The sequence below is a fragment of the Psittacula echo genome, assembly GCF_963264785.1.
Source record: "Psittacula echo genome assembly, chromosome: Z".
Taxonomy (NCBI): Eukaryota; Metazoa; Chordata; class Aves; order Psittaciformes; family Psittacidae; genus Psittacula; species Psittacula echo.
This window is the reverse complement of record NC_137742.1, coordinates 31,721,736-31,745,042: the sequence shown is the minus strand read 5'-3', so window position 1 is coordinate 31,745,042 and position 23,307 is coordinate 31,721,736. Positions and strand designations below refer to the sequence as shown.

The following is a 23,307-nucleotide window of genomic DNA, read 5'->3' as shown; positions in this document are numbered from 1 at the left end:
AGAATCTTTCTTGGAGTTTTTCACATCTCTGGCCAACTTCAATTTGAGCTGAGCTTTTGCTTTTCCAACTGCATCTCTACACACCCTGGCAATGACCATGTAGTTCTCAACAGATTGTCTGCTTTTCCATCTCTGATATGCTTCTCTCAGTTTTGAACAGACTCAGAAGCTCACAGTTAAACTAAGGAGGTCTCTTGCTTCACCTGCTTCCCATACCTCTAAAGGAGACTAACTAGTTTGCACTTCCAGGAAGGAATCCTTGAAAATCACCTAGCACCCACTAGCTCAAATAAAAAAAGGAGACATTTCAAAGCTGTAAATAGGAATAGGAGTAAAGCATCAATCAGTATAAGAAAATAAATGTATTGCCACGCAAAGTGAAACACCTTCTTTTTATTTCATTTCTATATGGTGACCGCTATTGCTTTTTTCAGAACAAACAAACAAAAAATCCCAACATCTTAACATCTACCCTAAAGTTCAATCATTTCAAGTCTGGTCCTAAAATTAGGATTTTTTCATACAACATCCTTACTCACACTTCATAGAATCACAGAGTCACACAGGTTGGAAGGACCAAAACACCATCTGGTTCAGCCTTTCATGGGAAAGGCAGCATAGATTTATCTCATTTCAGTGTTAAGCTCACACCCAAGACTGTGGACAGCCAGGGTCTGGCGGTCGGAAGATATCGCGCTGTACGGAAAGATAGGGCCCCTCTCCTGATAGCCAATAACACTTGGTTTATGAGGTAAGCAGACGGAAGTGACGTTGTAAACCCAAGCTATATAATGCCGTGTCATTAAGCAATAAAACACCATTTGCCGTCCACCACATTGGTGTCTGTGAGCTAATGGCCCAGTCGGCCAGGGGTGGGCCGTTGCACCGTTCCTGAACCAGGTCGCCACGCCTAACGAAGGCAACAAGTGGTGCCAAAACCCGGGAATCACCTGGATGGGTGAACGACGGCCGGAGCGGCAGGAGCAGCCCGGTGGGGAGGACGCTCCCGGACCCACAAGGAGGATGGAATCCATTGTGAAGGTCGTATCCGAAATACATAGGCAGTGGGGTATTGATTGTAAGCCCAAAGATTTTACTCTCGCAGTTGCGAGGCTTGTACAACTCGGGATCATTGACCAGCCGGTGGATACTCTCCACCCGGAGGTGTGGGACAAATGCACCAAGGCCTTAGCCGAGAAGACTATATCCTCGGGCTCTGGCAAGAGCCTTAAGTCGTGGGGGAAGGTTATGCAGGCCCTGCGGAAAGCCATACACGAGCAGGAAACCTGGAAGGCTGTGAAATCCTACCTGCAAGACACCCCAAAACTGGGGGTCGGGGCGGCCACGCAGACTCCACACCCCCCGACAATCCTGGCTCTCCTGAGCCTGTAGTATCTCGGGAGGGCAACACGCCCCCCCAACTTTCGAACCCCGATCTCTTTCCTAACGAACGGACAACAGCAGAATCTTTTTGGGGTGGGCTAGCCAAGGAGGCTAGAAACGCTGCAAGGAATGCAGAATCCACAGCAGGCTGGGTTGGGCCACCGCCCTATGCCCCCCAAGATGGCGCCGAGCACAAAGGCGAAGGGCGGGGCGAAGACACCCTTGGCGGGACCCGGGCGGAAAAGCTAGCTTTAACAAGCAAGGACGGACGGGAGGCGGAGGCGAACGCGAAGGAGAACAAAGGCGGGGGGCGGAGCGCGAGAGAAGGGCGGACAGGAGTGAGTGAAGGGCGAAGCATGAGCGGAGGGCGGAGCGCGAGTGAAGGGCAGGAAGCCAATCAGAGTGGCTACCCGCAAAAATGCCCTTGTTGGGCAAGTACCCCCCCGACTAGTGGGCGGGACGAACCAAGAGGCAGGAGCAGACCAGGAAGGAGGGGCGGGCATGAGGGGAAGGAACGGCCCACCCGTAAGGGGAAGGACCCGCCCGCCCACAAGGGGAAGGAACAGCCTGCCCACAAGAGAAGCGGGCAGGGCCGGAGCCCGACAAAAAGATACCGGACACCGGATACAACCGGTCAGTCGAGTTCCGATTCTGAATCAGACACTAGCTGGGGATCAGACAATAGTTGGGATGAGCGGCTCACAACTGGTCCAAATTTAGAGTGGCCAGAAACGGAAATAAACAGAATTTAGGGCCAAAATATCCCCATCCAAATTAAAAAGGAATCGCGGGGGGAGGAGGTCCCTCTCACGGACTGGAGGAAAATAAAGATGGAGTGTGCCAACTGGACCCCATCAACCGCATTAGTGTTTCCAGTCCGAGTGACGGATGGGGGACAGAGGGTCCACTCGCCAATAAACCCTAAGGATATACAAGCAATTGTTAAAGCAATCGCAGACAAAGGCCTTAATTCTGCAATGGTCTCTACCCTTATAGATGGTGTCTTTGGGGCAGACAATATGCTCCCATTCGATATAAAACAAACTTGCAGATTGATTTTTGATGGAGCGGGAATGGTTGTTTTCAAACAGGAATGGGAGGATAACTGTGCGAGACAGTTAGCCCAGGCAGTCGGGGCAGATCACCCGTTGCATGGCTCCAGTCTGCAGCGGCTGATGGGTACAGACCCAACAATGATTACCCCCCAGGCACAGGCCCAGGGCATGCGGGCTCATGAGGTAATGACAACTCGTGCAGCTAGAGAAGCCATTCGCACTGCTTCTAGAGTTGTTGCTAAGCCATCGCCATCGGCCACATTAAAGCAAAATGAAAGTGAAAGCTTTACGCAGTTTGTGGACCGTCTCCAGGCCGCGGTCGACTCTTCGAACCTGCCTGTGGAAGCAAAGGGTCCGGTCGTGGCAGAATGTTTGTGCCAGCAGTGTAATTCGACAACCAAAGAGATCCTGCAATCACTCCCGATGGGGTCGAGCATCGCAGACATGATCAAGCACGTCACAAGGAAGAGCATTTAGCACCAATTCAGGCGGCTGTTCGCACCGCAGTAACTAACATGATGGCGTGTTTTAAATGTGGCCAGACAGGCCACGTTGTAGCTAATTGCCCATTGCCCCCCCCTGCGCCAGAACAGGCCCAGAGGACCGCGTTGGGTCTGTGGAAAGAAAGGACATTTTGCTAAGGACTGTAGATCCAAACAGGGAAACGGGAAGGGGAGAGGACACCCGGGCCGCACACAGCCCTCTCCCACTTCGAACGTGAAGCGGCCCCATTACACCAACCCCAATTTGGGCGAAGCGTTCCCGAACCCGCTACCCCCTCGAGACGTAACCAATTCTACGGTTCAACCGGCAGCCCTGCCAAACCCGCCCCTATCTCAGAGACAACAAGGACCACCCTCTGGGAGCAGGACCCCAGGGTGGCCCTGGCACTAAAGTGCGATGATCCACCAGTGGTGTGGGGGATCTGCTCCCTCCTTAATGTCAACGACGACATCACTATTAGTGTCCCCTTCTTGATCGATACTGGAGCGGATGTTACTGTTATTCCTGAGACGAACTGGCCCCCACATTGGATATTAGAAAACGCCCCCATGGTGGGTGGAGTCGGAGGACTATCTCAAGCTCGAAGGAGCGCTCAAATTAATAGCAATCACACTCCATACCGAAAAAGGGCCGGAGAAAACTATCACCCTCTCTCCATATGTTATGTCAGAAGTTCCACCCCTACTGGGAAGAGACGCCCTGACCCTACTGAATGCCAGGGTGACAAATTTACCATAAGGGCCACTGCTGTATACCCACTTCCACCAATTAAATTAACTTGGAAATCATCTGATCCAGTATGGGTTGAGCAGTGGCCCTTGTCAAAGCCTCGAATGGATGCCCTTCTCGAGTTAATTGACCGTGAACTACAACGAGGACATATAGAGCCCTCCACTAGCCCATGGAACACTCCAGTTTTTGTCATACCTAAACGAAAGGGCGAGGGGTTTCGCCTCCTCCATGACCTGCATGAGGTAAAACAAGACAATCCAACCAATGGGCCCCGTTCAAACGCTGTTGCCCATGAACTCTATGATACCAAAAGGACAACCTTGTGCCATTCTTGATATTAAGGACTGTTTTTTTCTCAATACCCCTACATGAAGAGGACAAAGAACAGTTTGCTTTTTCTGTTGTGTTCCCAAATAGCCAACGCCCTAACTTTCGTTTCCAGTGGAAAGTGCTGCCTCAAGGGATGATCAATTCACCCACCATCTGCCAGATTACAGTGGACCGAGCGTTGGCACCGGTCCAGCACAGCGACCCAACTGTGACCATCATTCAATATATGGATGATATTTTGATTGCTGCGCCATCAGGAAGACAAGTAGACCAGCTAATATCCATCGTTTCGGAAACTTTAAAAACGAACGGGTTTGAAATAGCGGGCGCGAAAATTAAAAAGGGACCATGTGTGAGCTTTTTGGGGGTGGAAATCACAAGCTCCTATATAACTCCGCCCCAAGTGAAGATTCACCAAAACATCAAAACACTCCACGATATGCAACAGTTAGTGGGGTCCCTACAATGGCTCCGCAACATTGTCTTGATCCCTCCAAACATCATTAAATGGTGCCCAATTAAATCAATCAAACCAGACCTGAGGGACAAAACTGATGAAAATTGTGAGTTTTTGTTTACAGGACCGGTTCATCGGACACCCTCGTGACCGGTACTTCCTACTACCAGAAGGGCATGATGAGCCAGCAGACTCCTTACCCACACCAAAGAGCCCTACAGCAACTGAATACCCCGCATCGTCAGAACACCAGCAACGTCAAAAAGCCCCTCGCAGGGGGGGGCTACGGTACCTTTGTGCAATCATGGTTTTGGGGCTTCTCACCGTGGGGAGGGCAGAATCAAATTCTCATTATCCCCATCAACCGTTCAAATGGACATTGTTTCAATTTGACTCTGACACGGTTATACAAACCATAACAACGTCAGGGGCTCCTAGCTTTGTGACCACCCTGTGCCAACTGATACCTGCAATGTCCTGCTCAGAAAGGAGGGCATATTATTTTTGCCCTAGTTCCAATCCAGGAAAAGGTTACTGCAACTACCCCGGGCACTATTATTGCGCGTATTGGGGCTGTGAAACAATTGCAAACGCGTGGATTCCAGAGCCAGGGAAAGACCCCTTTTTGCAGGTATCCTGGGCCCCTTATGGGTGCAAATCCCCACCAATAAGTAAAGGTGAAGGACTCACGCTTCCCTCCCCCCACGCTAGATCGACATCTTATAGTACAGGATATTGTGAGCACCTCTATTTGAACATAAGCAATCCCCAACATCCGAGTTGGCTCTTGGGAAAGATGTGGGGAGTCTGATATTACGAGACAGGAAAAGACAGAGGTGCCCACATTCGTATTCAAAAGACACTGATCCCAGCTGATCCATTGCCAGTAGGCCCCAAACTAACATTTGCTGGTGAAACGATTCTACCAACCCCCAGTCAAAGTCATATAACCAAAAAGTTAAATGAACCAGACATGCCAATAACAAAGTATACTACCGCACCTACAACAATACGCACCACAGTGAGGACACACACCAACAGGATCCCTAATGAAGATCCTCTCTGGGGAATGATGCAGGCCAGCTATCGACTATTAAACAAAACCTACCCAAACTTTACAGAGCATTGCTGGCTATGCTATGGAATAAAACCACCCTTTTATGAGGCCGTAGGAGTAAGTGACATGCCTATTCTGGCAAATGGCACAAATCCACCCCAATGTATATGGGACGTAGAAAAATAAAGCGTAACGCTAGCACATGTGGTAGGAAGCGGTGTATGTCTGGGTGCTGTCCCAAACAACAAACAACAGTTGTGTGTTAGTAAGATACAGACTAAAACCTCGGTGAAGTGGTTAATACCAGTCAACAATGCTAAATGGATCTGTTCTATTATCGGGGTCACACCCTGCTTGTCTTTGGAAAACTTTAACAGATCGGCGGAATATTGCGTCCAGGTGTCTATAATTCCTAAGATAATTTACCATCCTGAAGAGTTTGTTTACCGCTCACATATTACCCCAGAGCATCATCTGTCTAAGCGAGAACCCTTCACAGCAATAACGGTGGCCACCCTACTACTTGTGGGAAGTGCAGGACTAGGTACAGGCGTAGCATCCTTAGTGCAACAGAGTAAAGAATTTAATGCCTTAAGAATAGCGGTCAATGAAGATGTAGCCAGAGTCGAACAATCGATAACCGCACTGGAGCAATCAGTTAGATCATTATCCGAGGTAGTGCTCAAACCGTAGAGGTCTGGATCTGATGTTTCTACAACAGGGAGGAGTGTGTGCTGCGTTGAAAGAAGAGTGCTGTGTATACGCGGACCATACCGGAGTGGTAAGAGACACCATGAAAAAGTTACGGGAGGGTTTAGAAAAACGAAGAAGGGAACGAGAGGCACAGCAAGGTTGGTTTACATCCTGGTTTACCCAATCGCCATGGTTGACTTCCTTAGTATCTACCTTGATGGGACCAATCATAATGATTGTACTGACACTGATCTTCGGACCCTGTATATTAAATAAGCTTGTGTCGTTTATTAAGAGCCGGCTAGAAACGGTTAACATTATGCTAGTAGAATGCCGGCAATTGCTTTGATACTGTCTTTAGTTAAGGTTACCTCAAGTTATTTTGCTTGAATTTCACTATCTGGACACATCCAAACCCCTGGGAGACCTTTTTAGACATTGTCGCCTCCTTACCACGTAGACTGGCCCCCTACGTGGTAACAGGCGTGCACTTCTAAAAGTTGGAGCGCCCGAACCTCATGCTGAGTGAAGGGAACAAACATCACAGTCAGGTCAACGTTGCCTGCGCGGGGACGCCCGCTAGGGTTGAGTCTGTCACCTCACACAGCAGTGATGCCTCTCGGAGATAGTTTATCGATGGTCTTCCCAGGGCACACAAATTCGAGCTGGAGTACAACACCTCAAAAAGATCTTATTCTCAGCTATAATTGTTCTCAACATTCCCTTCAGCTACCCCTGATCCTACCTCGTTCTTCCAATATACCTCCTAATTACCTGTTACTTAACGCGCCTTATGTTTTCTACTCGAGTTTGTGGTATATAGTATAAGATTATTTTATGGTACACGGTAGAAATCAGATTCTTTTTGTAATACAATATATATTCTTTAAGCTAATTATTTTTTAGTTGATATAATTATGCATAGGGAGGGGGGAAATGTGGACAGCCAGGGTCTGGCGGTCGGAAGATATCGCGCTGTACGGAAAGATAGGGCCCCTCTCCTGATAGCCAATAACACTTGGTTTATGAGGTAAGCAGACGGAAGTGATGTTGTAAACCCAAGCTATTTAACGACGTGTCATTAAGCAATAAAACACCATTTGCCATCCACCACATTGGTGTCTGTGAGCTAATGGCCCAGTCGGCCAGGGGTGGGCCGTTGCACCGTTCCTGAACCAGGTCGCCACGCTTAACGAAGGCAACACAAGACCAACTCAAATTCCAAACAATGGTTAATCTGAGTAACTTTCCTTTGTACTGAGACCTTACAGATCAGGTCACCACGCCACGGGATGGTAAAAAAAATAAATAAATAAAAAATAAAGATTTCTCAATATATTTTAAATACAAATAATAACCTATTAAGATCCTAAACTACATAGCTGAAACTTCACAGCACAACTTACTCTTTTTAGAGTGCAATTTCAGTTTCTACAATATGTATGATTATAAATGCAACCTAGTTTTCTCTTACAACCACTGAGAACTTTTGTCCATTATGGCCTCACCAGAACAATGGCATACTTGGTTCCCATAACCCACATTCTTCCTTGTCTACCTCTTCATCTAATCTTCATTTACCTCCCAAACTCATTGCTTAGATTCTAAATTTTTCAGGATATGTATCAATGCACTTCTGATGTGTTTCTACAAAAAAAGAAAAAAAAATAGTATTTTTGGTTCTGCATTTTTTGTGAGGATCCTGAGCATTACCAGAAGTACAAAGCACTTAATTATTACACCAATAAGCAGCTATCCTGATACAGAAGTAGAGCAGCAAACTCCAGCTCACATGTACTCTTCAAACATCCATTGTTGACACTCCACTACAGTGACAAGACCTGAAATGAGACGCAGATATCAAAATAAGGGGGAAAACCAAACCAAACCAAACCAAAAAAAAAAAAAAAAAAAAAAACAAAAAAGTAAACCAAACACAAAATCAAAAAAAAAAAAAAAAAAAACACCCTCACACATAAATTCTCACAGGTTTCTACGGGAACAATCTTTTTCACCTTATCCCAATAATTCAATGCACAAGTCTTCAGACACATGCCTTAAGGCCCCAGATACTTGTATATTTGCAAGTGGAGTACCCAGGTTGCCTACAGTTTAACTGCTTATGCAGTGCCTCAGCACTTCTGCCTTGGGAAAGGTAAACAGCTCAATATCCAAGCCAAACTAGGATTTTCAGAATAGGTATTATCATCACCAGAACAGGTGTACTAAGAATATTCTCCATGCACACCTAGCAAGACTGAGGTCTAAGTGAAAGACTGCAGCCATTTTCATTCACATATTTCACCAAGGAAAAAAAAACCAACAAAACAAAAACCAACAAACTACAAAAAGAAACGTACACATTTGACCATGTAGAGGCTTGCTTGTGACCATCTGACAACAGACATTCCGCCATCATCTTCTAGAAAGTGTTTCAGGATTCATAAAAGACATGAAGATGGAACTTCCTAGAAGACGGAAGTTCTCCATCTTCCTAATTATGTAGGGTCTTCCAGACTCATCAAGTCAGTGTTCCTGTAAGTAACGTCCTAACTCTACTGTGGGAGGACACTTGAAGCCACACATCTAAACCATGTCAAGCTGCATTAAAGCAGTACTACACACACTCATATTGCCTGAGAAGAGACTTCCTAGAATTATACAGTTTTTTCTAGTTTTCAAAGCAAAAATTGTTTCAACCACCACACGTAAACCCCAGTATAGGGCATCTTTAGATGGGACTTTGGTAGGTCTTAACATATTCACTCAAAAACAAAACAATTGCCCGCCGGGTAGAAAAAAATGAATGTTTATAGCGTGGCTCCTGGTCATTCTGAAGTGACCAGATAAATAATTCAAAGTTTTATGGATCTCATTAAAAGCAGGCCTGACATTCTGAGTCAGAAATGCTCAGTGTAAGGACCTAAAAAGTCAGGATGGACTTCGGGGAAAAAAAAAAAAAAAAAAAACTGACAGGAAAGACTACTTTGGTGGGTTTAGAAATAGAAGCCTTAAAAACAGGTTATTCTGTTAAATTGAAATGGTGATCAGAGAATCAATATGATTGCAAAAGAAGTCCTAAACCCAAAGGAGATGCAAAGGAAATAATTAGAAATTGAAGCAATCTTTATTTTAAAACCATCTGAGAAACTACACAAGAAGCCCAAAAATGGCATGGTAAACTAATAATCCTCTAAGATCAAATGAAGCAATTGCTCACTGAACTTCTCTCATCTTTGAACTTGCATTAAAGCAGTTGGCCAGGCTTTCTCAATTTCACCTGTGGCTTATTAGAATTACCATCTCACTTGTCTTCATTATTGCAAACCACCCACTTTGAAAATTGCTTCTTGGATGGTGACCTTAACAAACACACAATGCTGTAAAATTGTAAATTAGGTATTTCCTGAACTTGGAACTAGAATTTTTCTCTATTTGTTTTCCCACTAAATGAAGAATTACAAATGGTTAGGAAGCCCCAAATCTTTTCTATTATCTACACTCATGTATAGTGCTAAAAACCTAAGCCTGCCAGAAAAATACTTGAAGAGATTGAATGTTCAGAGAATAAACTCCGCACAAAAGTGTAAGAGCTCAAGGAAGGAAGACAGGAGGTCTACCACTGCTCACCTACATAGGAAATTTAAAAGTATATTCAGATTTTCAGAAAAAGAATTCAGATCATGTTTAGAATTTGCCTTATAAAGAGCCTTTTCTGGTCATACCATCACATAACCACATAACCACAGGCTAGGCAAAACACACAAATGTGGGCCCACATACAAAGGCACAGAAAAAAAGATTTGGAAAGGAAAATTCCATTCAAAAACCATGTAGATGAGGCTTTCAGTGATATGGTCTTGGCAGCCCTGGGGTAACGTTTGGACTTGATATTAAAGGTCTTTTCCAGCCTAGTTGATTCTGTGATTCTATTCATTTACTGCCAAATATCTTTCCAACCTATGCATACACACAGGAATCATCACAACTGCAGAAAGAGCCAACGGGACAATTCACAGAGCTGCTTGCTGCTAGGATTTCATCATGAAGAAAAATAAAACCTGTCAGTCAACCAATTGCAAACAACCTCAGAAAATACAATGACAAGAAATGAGAGACCTCGGAAAGCACATTCACCTCAGGACACAAAATGCTGCAGATTTCTGTCTAGTTTACCAACATACCATATAATTTTGATTCCAGCTGTAACACTAAGGTCTCATTAGCTCAGTTTTTAAGCTGCTGCTCTGGTACAGAATCACAGAATCATTTAAGTTGGAAAAGACATAAGATCATGTCCAACCATTAACAAAACACTGCCAAGTCCACCACTAAACCAGGTCTCTAAGTGCCACATCTACACACCTTTCAAATACCTTCAGGGATGGTGACTCCATGACTTCCCTGGGTAGCCTGCTCCAAGGCTAGACAACCCTTTTGGTAAAAATATTTTTCCCAATATCCAATCTAAACCTCCCCTGGTACAACTTGAGGCCATATTCTCTCGTCTTATCAATTGCTATTTGGGAGAAGAGATCAACACCCACCTCACTATAACCTCCTTTCAGGTAGTTGTAGAGAGCAGCAAGGTCCCCCCATATGACAGAATGTATGACAGAATTAACACAGCCCCACTATGTTAACAGTATCTGAAGTAATTATTTCTAAGAGACTTCTACTAGTGAGTCAACAGCAGTTCAATCTTCCTGATTGAATTTAGGTAAACTAAGTGTTAATCAAAGTTCAAAACCTGGTGTTTGAAGCTATCACTTAAAAAGGTTTCTGTCTTGCACAAATATTTGCAAAGACTTCTGTGAACTCAACTAGTTCAGTGTCTTCAGCTTTCCAGTCTTGTGTTAAGGTACAGGCATTTGCCAAGAAATCAGCTCTACAGCCCTGCTTTCTGCTCAGCTTCTCTGACCTTTCAACATATCAGTAACCTTTGCTTTATATAACGACTCTTTCACATGCACAGATGCAGAAATAAATTGCATTTTTATTACTGCATACTTATAAATAAATAAAATGCACATTTTGAGCCAAGGCAAGTGATAATCTTAGACTCTCGTTTCAAACTGCTAGCAATACTAACAAAGATGGGGGGGCAGAGAGAGGAAAATCAAGTAATCACAGTAAGCCTTAAGACACCATTCACGGTGTAAGTTAATAAAGCAAGTGTTTAATTCTGGATTGGTTTCAACATATTCAATACTATCAGCTGGCAGTCTCCTTGCCAGAAAATTATTAAGAAGTCATCCAAGTTTGAGACTATGTTCCAATGCTGCACAGACACCAGCCTACAGGGAGAAGCCACAGAAAAAGTTACAGGATGCACATGGAATTAACAGGATTATGTTGCACTTTAGCAATCACCATAGCAGCTTCAGAAGGTACTGCTGGCAGCCTCTGAGGCACCTGGAGCAAAAGAAGCACCTATATCATTTCAGGATTATAAAAGCACTAATTTGCTTAGGAAGAAAAAAAAATCCAAATAAAATTGGACCGTATTCCTTCTTAGAAATATTACTAAGTATAACATAACTTCACAAATAAAAAAAAAAAAAAGAAATTATGGTCTGATTTTGCTTTAAATAACGTATGTAAGTGTTAATCTAATTAATATGCATTTTCTTTGCAGTCATTTTATCAACAGCTCTGGAAGGTAAAACAAGATTACTGAATCTTAATTAAAAATAAAAATCCAAATAAATTGCAGCAGCATAATCAATACAAGTTACATTATTTAAATTAAGCAGAATTCAATTAAAAGCATTCATATTAAATTTATTATCTTTAGATTCAAAGCTTTTCCAAATCAAACTGGTTTGTAACAATTCTATAAGCAACACAGCAGTCAATAAAATTTCACATTACTTTAAATAAGCCATAATGTGCTAGACACATCCCTTTTATGACACAAATACTGATTCTGTCACATGCTGGAGTTTAGCAATAACGCCAAAGGAAGAAATATCCACTCTCCAAGCTGATTCTGTACAAATGCACTACACTACCATTCCCCTATCGATTATGGCAACTCACGTTACACACAGTAACTGCATGGTTTATCGAACTTATCGCCTCTTTTCTCCTGCAAGACTAGCACTGGGAGAGTACGTAGCGGAAGAGTTGTCTCACAGGAAATGTGAATCTGCCTACAAAAACAGATGTAGCACTTCTCGTCAAAGTTGAAGAGCCAAAAAGATGCAGGAGACCCACTGGTAGTCGTTTACACTAAAATTTTGCCTGAAATTAAACAAAACTTGCTTTATTTTTAGAGATGCTGAATTACACTAGTCACTAGGTGCTGTGCTCAGCACCTTCCAAAAGTCCGAATTAAATATGTTTGCTTAGCTGTAGAAGCCTGTCAAAATGGATTTATGCCAAAGTACCTTAAATAAATAAAAACACATTCTTGCATTACAAAATTAGCATTTAATTTATACAGGTCAAAAATGCTGTAAGAACACATTTTCTGGTATTTATTTCATATTCTAGCCAGACAAAGACATGAAATTCAAGAGCAGGACACAGTTTCAAAGTTTTCTTCATCTAAATAAAAACTCCCTGAACGAATTCTAATTGTACACCAGCTAAAGCAAAGACCTCATAATTTTCAGTATCAGATTCAATAACTACGAGATTTATAACATGGCGGGGCAGTTTCTTTTAAGACGTCTGGCAGAGTAGGCCTGCAAGACGAAGCAACTAATAAACAGTTTGTCAACACTACAAATGGAAAAAGGGGAAAGCCCTTCTGAAGTACTGCAAGAGATTATTTCAGTCACAGCCACAAGAGGACCACGCCAGATTTTACTCCTCTCTTGGCAGAAGGCCCTATAATAAGGAAGAAATAATGAAGATTTAAGAGGAGACTGACATATTCTGAAGAATGTACGCAATATTATTCTAAGATGACAAGTAAAGACAAAGTAATACGTATCTTGGAACTCATCATTACATCAAAGACAAAATGCTGCCAGGTTCTAACACGTATCAAAAGTTTAAAAATAAAAAATTATAAAGTCCTTTCTGATATGTTTCTAAGCTCATGATTACAGCTCACATAAGAGCTTATATGTTTTTAAGCACTATGATCCAAGGTCCGAAGCACCTCTCTTCTGAAGACAGGCTGAGAGAGTTCGGCTTGTTCAGCCTGGAGAAGAAAAGGCTCCAGGGATACCTTAGAACAGCTTCCAGTGTCTAAAGGGGACCTATAGGAAACCTGTAGAGAGACTTTTTACAAGGGCATGTAGTGACAGCACAAAGGGGAACGACTCTAAGCTGACAGAGGGGAGATTTAGATTAGATTTAGATTAGGAAAAAATTCTTTACTATGAGGGAGTGATTCAGCCATCAGAAACTGGTAAATAGTATCAACGAGCTTGCATCTTTTTATTCTCACAGACCCTGGTTTTGTTTTCCATATACAACTACTGCTTTACTAAGGCACCAGCAATTACATTTTTATTTAATTATGCAGAATACAGACCTTTACTAACAAGATGGAGGGTGGCTTGACTGACAAACTAGTTCCTCTTTTCTTACCAGATTCAGTAAAAACTTTAATTTAAATGTGCCTGCTACAGCTTTAGAGAAGACCTCAAGAATTTTCCTCTCCAGCTCTGTAAACAAAAACAACAGGCAGATTTTAAAGGCACAACCACCTCAAATTCTCATTGTACTTTCTCCACTAAAAAAATGTCCAATGTACAGTACAATGTTGCTACACTGAAGACCAGTCTAAAACTTAACCATATTATTCTTTTCCATATTTTTCCAACTAAATCCTTCAAATTTTTGCACCAATTAAACTATTTCACTTTTAAGACCCTACTTCTTATTGTTTGGAGTATTAAACAACACTTGAGACCACTCCTTGTAGAAGATTAAATTCATCATGCAGGCAGGTACTTCTTTGATATTAACTTTTTTGCACACAGGTGAAAAATATTAATCCCCTATAGTCAACCATAACCAAATAACAAAAAGCACAGAAATTGTCTTTCTATCTCAGTCTCTTAAAGCTGTCAGTTTTCTAAAGGGCTACACTTTAAGAGCCTCAGCAATCTATGTTCATTTTATTTCACTGTTCCTTCTATCTCATTTCACAAGTCTTTCTGCATATTTTCTACAAACACCTCTGTTTTGGCTAGCACAGTCTGAAGTTGAGTTGGAGATAATTACTATGTTATAGATTTATTATGTTAGTCATTCCAAGTAGCTCAATACTGTCTTATAAGCAGCTCCTCTAAAGGGGATTTTGAGGGTTTCTTGATGGTATCTTTCCCATTTTTGAGTAAATTTTTACAGTCTCTCTCTTGATTCATTGGAAACAGAAAAACAGGCATGAAAAAGAAACAAAACAAAATTACAGTATCTGAACTACATTTCTCCTCTATGTATATCACAGATTTATCCCCACAGCACTTATAATAATGCATCAAAACACTCAGACCTCTCTGTCTTCTTTACACACTGTGATTGTTCTCAACATCTGAAAAGGCCACCAAAACACAGAACCTACTGACCTGTATTAAGGTATTCAGAAGAACTGAAATAATTTAATTGGAATAGGCAGGCAAATCCAGACATAAGCACAGTGACATCAATAGAATAAGTTTTTATTTTTCATTCAGATTTTAGCTGAGTATTTCAAACTGGACTGACCCATAGAAGCAGATACTGTTCTAACTCCATAAAGCAATCCATCTTTTTATATACATATACGTAGGTGTATATTAGGAACAAACTTCAGGTGAAAAATAATCCCTCAGGATCCCAAGCATGTGGGAGGTCATGTGGCAAAAGTAAAAACCAGGTGATTTTTTTGTTAAGATCTAGAAGTTAGCAATTGATCTGATGAGGTCGAATCTAAATTAGCTACAGAGAACAAAGTCTTCACTGAATTTATTTGGTTATATTGGTATTAAACTTAGAAAAGAATGAAAAAACTTACTTCACTCTAAGAATGTACATAAGGTTTTGCAATGAACCATACAGTAGTGTGCTTTATCTACAACACCAATACACCTTTTTCTTCGGTGTTAATACTGTAACCACGTTAAGAGGTGACTATATATATCCTCAGAGAAATATGACACCTTCAAGGTGATTGATTCTACCTTTTCTGACAACAACTTGAAAGTGGTTAATCCTTCAGGCAGAAGGATAAACCTTAAAAACTGAATACAAACGCACTGAATACAAACGCACTAGCACCAAGGTCTTAATTCAACTTGTTTTGCTATAAAACATTTCAGCAAATTATTTCAAGATATACCTCAATAACCTCCTTTTTGTAAACCATAGCAGTATGGTTTATTGTGGGTTTTATCTAAAACCAAACCAGGACAAGTTATACAGTTCATTTAAGATCCTTTTCAAGATTTTTAAACCTCAAGACTTTTTAACTAGTAGCAAACAAGCAAGACCTAATCGCTCAAGTGATTAACAAGCAGAGTGGAGACACTAAATCTGCAGCTGAGGCATCCTATATGTTCAGCTCCTTTTTCACATATCTGGTAGCTACACAGCTCATATGTACTAAAAGTAGCACCTACACTTTATTTATCCTGGTATAGTTACCTCAGGATGTGGTTATATCATTTAATCTTCTTCGTTCAAACAAGCATTCTGTACTGCTCATATTAAGTTGAACTGTTTATATATTGTTTATTACGTTTCATTTACAGTGTTTTTTGTATAAAATGAAGAAAGTAAATAGCACACCTGTGTTTCAAATCTATCAATATCTATGCTTCATTTTTACGTAATATTCCACACAGTCACAGAAAAACAGGGAAAACTGCAAGTACATGTTTATCTCCACAGTATGCTGGCTTGAGCTAAAATAGTGATTCCAGTACCAACTGCAGGAGTGATTCATCTCCAGTAGGGGTGAACCCTGTAGAAGGTCCCAATAGAAGGTACATAGGTTAACTGAGTGAAAATCATCTTGCAAAACTTTATCTCTACATGCAAAAGGAGTAAAGAGATGGGGGTAGGGAACAAGAACATCTGAGTTCCAGACAATGTCAGAGAATAACAGAAACTGCAAGGAAGAAACATCAGCACAATCATTTCCAGTATCCTAAGACCATCCTGGCTTCTGGTGGCACCAAATTACATGAAATCCATGAAACAGAAGCATTTCTCACTCTTCCAATACTAGTCCTAATGGAGTACATTGCAACATCTAGGAATAGAATTACCTTCTATAGAAAGATATGAAATGATATGATACGAAATTTCTCATGGTTCAAACTCAAGAGTCAAACAGTTGCAAAACAATTAAAAATAATAGTAACAACAAAAACAGAGAAGTTGGGGGACAGCTTGGTTTATGAGAAGGAAGGTTGCAGGTGGTGGTTTTACAGGAACTGATATTTTTGCACATTGGGTTAGGTTGCCTCCAAGTGTCAAAATAGAAAGTTATTCTGGCAAGGCTGGAGAGCTGACTTCCTCTTAGAGTAGGAGAATGAGTTAAGTTTTTTAAGACTAGTTTTACTTACGCAAATGGTATAAGTAAGAGAATACAACGACAGATGGCTCACTTCAATTGCCCGGACATGCACTGACACCTGAACCACTTTCTGGCATCAGTGACATTTGCCTGAGCCAGAAACATCCATGCATAACCTTCGTCACATGTACTGTAACATCACACAGAAAAAGAAGTTAGGCTAAGTACAGATGGAAAAGATTCATGAGAATCCACACTGACCTTCAGAACCACAGATTACTCAAGATAATAACAGTACTTGCACACAGAGTAGCACAATCATATGACTTTTCGGATTATGAAAACTTACAACCAGTTGCTCTGGTACTCGTTGGGAAATGGGAAGGTACAAAAAAACCAATAGAACATAATTCTCTTTTGCATTTACAAGAAAAAATATTCTGATTATTGCTATTCTTTTCTAATCCCAAAACCTTTAAAGTTCCAAATTCAAGATGCCACAGTGCTAGAAACCCACAAGTTATTGCCCACTAGGAGACTGACAATCTGCTGCTATTCTCAAGAAATGCTGAGTTTGGGGTGTAAGAACCAAGCATGAACAGTAGATGATGGCAGTAGTAAAATGGGCAAAAATAATAGCTAAGGAACAGATCAAGATTAAAGAAATAAACATAAAGAAAAAATAAAAGCTAACATTCCATGACAACTATAGAGATGAGAGTGGCAGCTGATTATGAAGTGAAACGTCAACATGCAGAATGCACAGGATTTTCTTTGAAGTGGTGTACTAATACCAGGACCACAAATGGAAAGCATGTCTGGTTCTGGATCTTTGTAAGATACCATCAGCAGCCACGTCAACGATATAAGATGACTAACTATTTTTTCCAACAAGTAAAAACATTAATTTCTACATCCTGAATGATGCTGCTATCATTGCAGACTGGCATCAAATGTACCAACATGTGGTGTTTAGAAAAAAAATAATACTAACAACAACAATACAAAAAGATGTTTCCTTGACAGCAGTACCCACTTCAAACCAATAAAATAAGCTGATATAAGAATCACTCATGAGCATATGCACACAGCTATTTCTGACATTCAGTCCTAAACACTGCTGCAGGAGTAGCAAGTTACTTTTCAAGTCCAGGCCTTTAAATCACTCACCCACGTTTAAAAAACAAAATAAAAATGATGGTACAAGTAAGTTTTAAACTGATAAATAATACTGTATTGTACAAAAACAACCTAAACATAATCCTCCTTGGAAAAATTATTACCTCAATAAATTCTGAGATAGAAAAGTGCTTTTGTGTGGTAAGTATAATTTCTTTTCTGACAAAATTATTTAAGTGATACATACTGTCTCTCAAAATACATTTTATAATAAAATATATTGTTTGGATAGCATAACCTGGACATGGCTATCCTCAAGACAATGACTCTTCTTTTACCCAAAAAAATCAGGATACTAAATAATTTTTCTTCCCTTTGAAACAGTCATAACTGCTTGAGGCTGCTGCAGCACAAAAACAAAATATCTTCACAAAGGTCTCAAAACAGTCAAGCTGAAAATCTAAGCCAAAGTTTCATTTAACAGCCTGTCAGTTTTTTGATGTGAAGCTAATGAATGCAGTGGCAAACAAATCCATCAAACCTAACATCAAAACAACTGCACTTCATCCCACCAAAGGGAAAAACACAACCTGCAGGCCAGCACTTTGATCTAACCTATCCACAGAAAATATGTTGCTAAGCAGCTACCACTGCAAAATGCATGAGTAATTACCAACTTAATTTTATGAAAGAAAGCAGTAATACTTAAGTAGCTCACGTTTCACACAGAAAGGTTGGTAGACTTCTCAGGTTCTACGTCTCAGCTAAACAACAAAAAAGCTTTCCAACATTTGAAAACAAATCATGTCCTAAAAGAAGTTGCAACACAAAAGAATCATTATAATGACTAGTAAAATCACCTAGTGTGACTCTATCCCTGATAGAAGGAAGTAAAATTTACATACATTTATACTGAGTGAAAGTCATCAACTGGTGCCACAAAACAGAGTGAGCAATGACAGCAGTATTCAAAAATGCCAGTGCTTTCTCTGAAAGCTGTTGGAAGCATAGGTATCCATTTTGGCAAAGAGTGACAGAGAGTTGTAAGAGAACCTGAAACAAGGATCTGGAAAAGTAATAGACAGGGACATCTGGGGATTTAAACAGTAACCAGATGAAAATGGGACAACAGAAACTAAAATAATCACCACTGCATAAAGAATTAGAGAGCCCTGACCAAACCTGCTCACATAACCAATTTCCTACACAGGTCTTCTACCTCAACCCAGTTCTCTGTTCTATGAACTACTTCTCTTATCAACCTTAGGTGGGAATATGCAGTCCAGAAACTCTACGTAAGGTGAAATGATGTGGGTTTGGGGGGAATTCCCTATAATTAGGAACTGATCAGTCAACCTGCAAGTTTTGCAAACATATGCAAACCAGCAGCAAGGAAAAAGAGGAATTCTAAGAGAGAGGAGGGAAAAAAAGAAAAACCAAAAAACTAAAAGAAAAAAAAAAAAAAAAAAAAAAAACCAAAAAAAAAAAAACATGCCTTTACACAATGACACAAAAATTTATTAAAAATCTAATGTTTCCAATTCTCAGTATCAAATTTGAGTGCATAAAGTTCCTATCTATCAAAGCTAAAATTTGGACAGGTGAAAATCATGACAGAACACCAGTTTTGACACCTGTAAACTGAGAGGTCTTGCACTGATATCCTTGTATGAGGGCAACATTTACACTCTTTAGAAATAACAACAATAATAGACAAAATAATAAAATTAATAAACATAGATGATCCACATATTTGCGGTTGGGGCACAGAGCATCCTGTCCTGCAGCTAATAAACATAGGAATACAAGATTATTCTCAAACTAGAGAAGTGTCTTTTATTCAGTTGCTTCAGAAGGATTTCATTTGACATAAAAGAATAATGTGTAAATATTTCTATTCACAATTCTGAGAACTGAACATCACCCTTTATTCACAAGTTACCTCCTCAACACAAATCAAAGTAGATACTTACAACACACACAAGCTAATTGCCACTGGTTCATCTGTTTACCAAAGTAACAAAGTCCACTGGAATAAGGAAACTCAAAACACACTTCATGAAGCTACACGTTTCCAGCCTACTCAAGTAAGTGTAGGCTCCATTAGGAAAAATGACAAATGAAGCCTGAAGAAATATCCTATCTGCCCCTATTTTGTACTTTTTTTTTTTTTTTCCCAAAAAAAAATAAATAGCATTCAACTAATGAAAGTTACAGTGTGATGATGACTAAGAATATCTAGTGTGAGGTGTCCCTTCCCATGGCACGGGGGTTGGAACTTGATCTTAGGGTCCTATCCAACCCTTAACTACCCTATGACTCTACGACCTTATCTAAAGTTCAGAGTACCTCTCATCCTCACAGAATATAACAAACACAACTAAAGTAATCACGAGCTGAGCACTACATACTTCTGATTAAGTCCTGCCATTATCGAATATCAGCACTTCACCAGCATCCCTGCTCACCACATCCATTTGTCAGTCATCTTCAGCAGAACATGACTGGTTTGTTCCTTTCACCAGCATCTCCTATTTATCTTCCTGTGTGGTCTTGGCAGTTTCAAAAGACAGCAAAATCCACACAGAAATCTACTATTTCTCTTCTGGAGTAGAGCAACTTTTAGTACGTCTGCTATTTCTCCATTTCTGGCTTTTTGCGGTGTTTGGGGGTTGGTTTGAGAGTTTACTTGTTTGTTTGGTTTTTAAATCTACTTTTTACTTCTCCTTAATTCTGTCCAAAAGTGAGAGCACAGCTCAAAGCAGCAGGCAAGTTGTCACAAAGAGCACACTGGAGGTACCATCTGATATTACTTCTCATACATCATCCCTGAAAGGAAGTGTTACAAAAGCTCTATAAAACAAGCTGGAGGGTACATCTCTGCTCCCACTGTTCAATTACTACAGGTAGTTAGGATACACATAGTGAAATCAAGATCGTAAGTTTAACATTTTTAAAGGCAGAAAATATTTTTTTAATTTGCATCCAGTCTCTGCTTAACCAAAGTTTTCAGTAGTGAGTGCCTCTGAGTCAACATTTGCAATCAATTTCACAGAATCTTTAACGCCATCTCATTTCATGAAGGAAAACGGTATCATCACACAGCCTAAATGTTTACTACAACTTTAATGGAAATCTTTGCTGGATTCTCTTTTTTTTCTGAAGTTAATGAAGATTGAATATTGACTGTACTTCAGGATTTTTCCTTCTTCTAAGGCACAAATTCAGCAATTAGAAACTCTTCCCTAAAAATAAAAGTGTTCCTGTAGGAAGACAAACTATCAGTCATCGGTATACCATATTCTTTAAGGGAGAATACAGCAACAAACCTAGATATTGCTGTATTATGCTGACACAGGCAATTTCTGCAGTACAATACAAGGGAACTAGGGAATTCAAAATAACTTTTTCAAGTCTTGTACATACCACATAAAGAAATAAAAGACGAGTCAAGCACGACATCAGTACTCTGACAAATGGGAATGCAAGCCTGTGGTGGTTTGGTCTGCCTTTTTTTTTTTTATGTGAAACTACCAAAGCTGAGGAAAAAAACCTGCTAAAATATCAGTATTCTTTGAGCACAGAGTCCTTTTACCTTTTTATTTCATACTTTCAGGAAGTTTCCTCAGGTTATGATGAAACTATCCTCACAGCTATCCTCATGCTCTTCTACAGTGACACTGTAATTAAGAAACCACACCAAATCTGCAGTAATTCCATAACTTGTGTGCACTTTCAAAGTGTCATACAATTGCAATTTAACAACAGATAACCATAATCCTTTCTCTCTTTGACTTGTTTACCCTATTCATACACCATAAAAAAAGTATTATGAAGAATTATTTCATCACCTTCCCATTACTTCTTTGCTTACATACTTCTTAATTTAAAAAAAAAAAAAAAATTAAATTCCTACTATTAGCACTCCCTAGCATATTCTTTTTCATTTAAAAAGAGAAGAAAAATAAATTTAAATTCTCATTATTGCAGTAGTAAGTAATAAAAAAATAAGCAAGAATCATTAAGCACTCTGAACATTTGCCAAAGAAATTGGAGTTCACATTTGACAATGGTACCTAAGATTTCCCTATACAGGAAGACTAGTCATTATGACTTCAGATGCCATTTCAAAATTTTCTAATGTTTAAATTCAGCGGCAGACACTAAAGATCTACTTTAATTTCTTTTGCTATTTATGCACAACAATGCTTTTTATGTGCAATAACCACAGAGCACAGAATTTAGCGTCCTAAGATGAAAGTTTTAACCATACGTTAAAGAATTTTGACTAAATAAAACAGCATTTAGACTGCATATGCCAAGACCTCTTAGCTAAAAATTCAGAATTTCAGAAGGACCTTTGAAGTGGTGTAAAGGAATAAAATGTCATTAGCTTTAAAAAAATAACTTCTAACTCCACTGAGTTTAAATGTTACATTAAGTTTACAGTGTAATACAATAACTGAGAGGCACAGTGGAGGCATAAAAAATTTAATAGTTTGCACTGGTGCCAAATGGTAGACCATATTTTTAAAATATTAGAAATACGAAGCCTGTACACTGAAAGGATGTAGCTGTAGGTACCATCACGCTTTTTGCTACATCTGAAGATAATGTTTGCCATTCTTGAAGTTCAGCTAAATCAATTAGCAGAGTTGCAGAATAGTCATACCTTTTAAAAGCCAGGACAGTGTTATCTGCCACAATTAATGCATGTGTGTCTGTACTTATATTCCTATCAATTTTATTTTATTGTACTACCTATAGAAATTCAAAACCATAAAATACACAGGGCATTTTTTAATTAACTTTACAGTCAACACCTTACCTGTTGACTACTAAAACACGATTTTCCCATTAAAGGTAAAGACCAACGTGAACATGCTAGATGCATTCATATTTTCAATACTTTCAGCATTGTCAGTGTATGCATACACAGGAAGATGACTCCTTCCCTTTTAAGCATATTCAACCTTGCTAACAATACTAATCAGAAATGCCTTGAATCGTAAATTTCCATTATTTAAGAAATTTCTCATGGTCTTCCAATCCCAAGCTCTTAATGAGAGCACATTATTATCACTGGTTAAACCTGCACATCTAATTTTGTCTTTTTTTCCATGACATCTTATTCCTAATATATTAAGCAAATCACCACCTGAAAAGGGTTTCTTTTTTTCCAGTAACAAACAAGTCAATGCAAAGAATGTCTCTGACTTAAGCATTCTGGGAAGCATACTAACCAAAACTTACATAAGCTGTAACCTGAGAAAAATCACAAAATACTGAAAAACAGTAACAAACTTGTGCTGAAAAAATGGCACACTTTCTTGATTTGTGTGTGTACTCACAAGATGCATATAAAAAGAAGCAAAAAAAAAAAAAGCATGCCACATAACAAAATTTTAATCTAGGTTTAAAAGCCGAAGTCAGTTGTCTTCACATATACTAACCTCAGTATATGTAGTTTCAACCTAAAAATATCCATAAATAGATACGGGTTTCAAAAACA

General features: G+C 40.0%; 1 protein-coding gene across 4 annotated transcripts in view; it reads right to left on the bottom strand.

Moving 5' to 3' along the window:
* The window catches only part of KDM4C (lysine demethylase 4C), a gene marked incomplete at its 3' end in the record, with an annotated part of 280,296 nt that overhangs the window by 196,191 nt on the left and 60,798 nt on the right, over positions 1-23,307 (bottom strand). The window contains exon 8 of one of the 4 annotated variants that reach the window (XM_080636684.1): positions 20,391-20,624. The exons of the other annotated variants lie outside the window; for them this stretch is intronic. Within the exon in view, the coding sequence (XP_080492810.1) occupies positions 20,619-20,624 (6 nt within the window). Of the gene's footprint in view, positions 1-20,390; positions 20,625-23,307 lie in introns of those variants that run through there. 4 annotated transcript variants of the gene reach the window in all.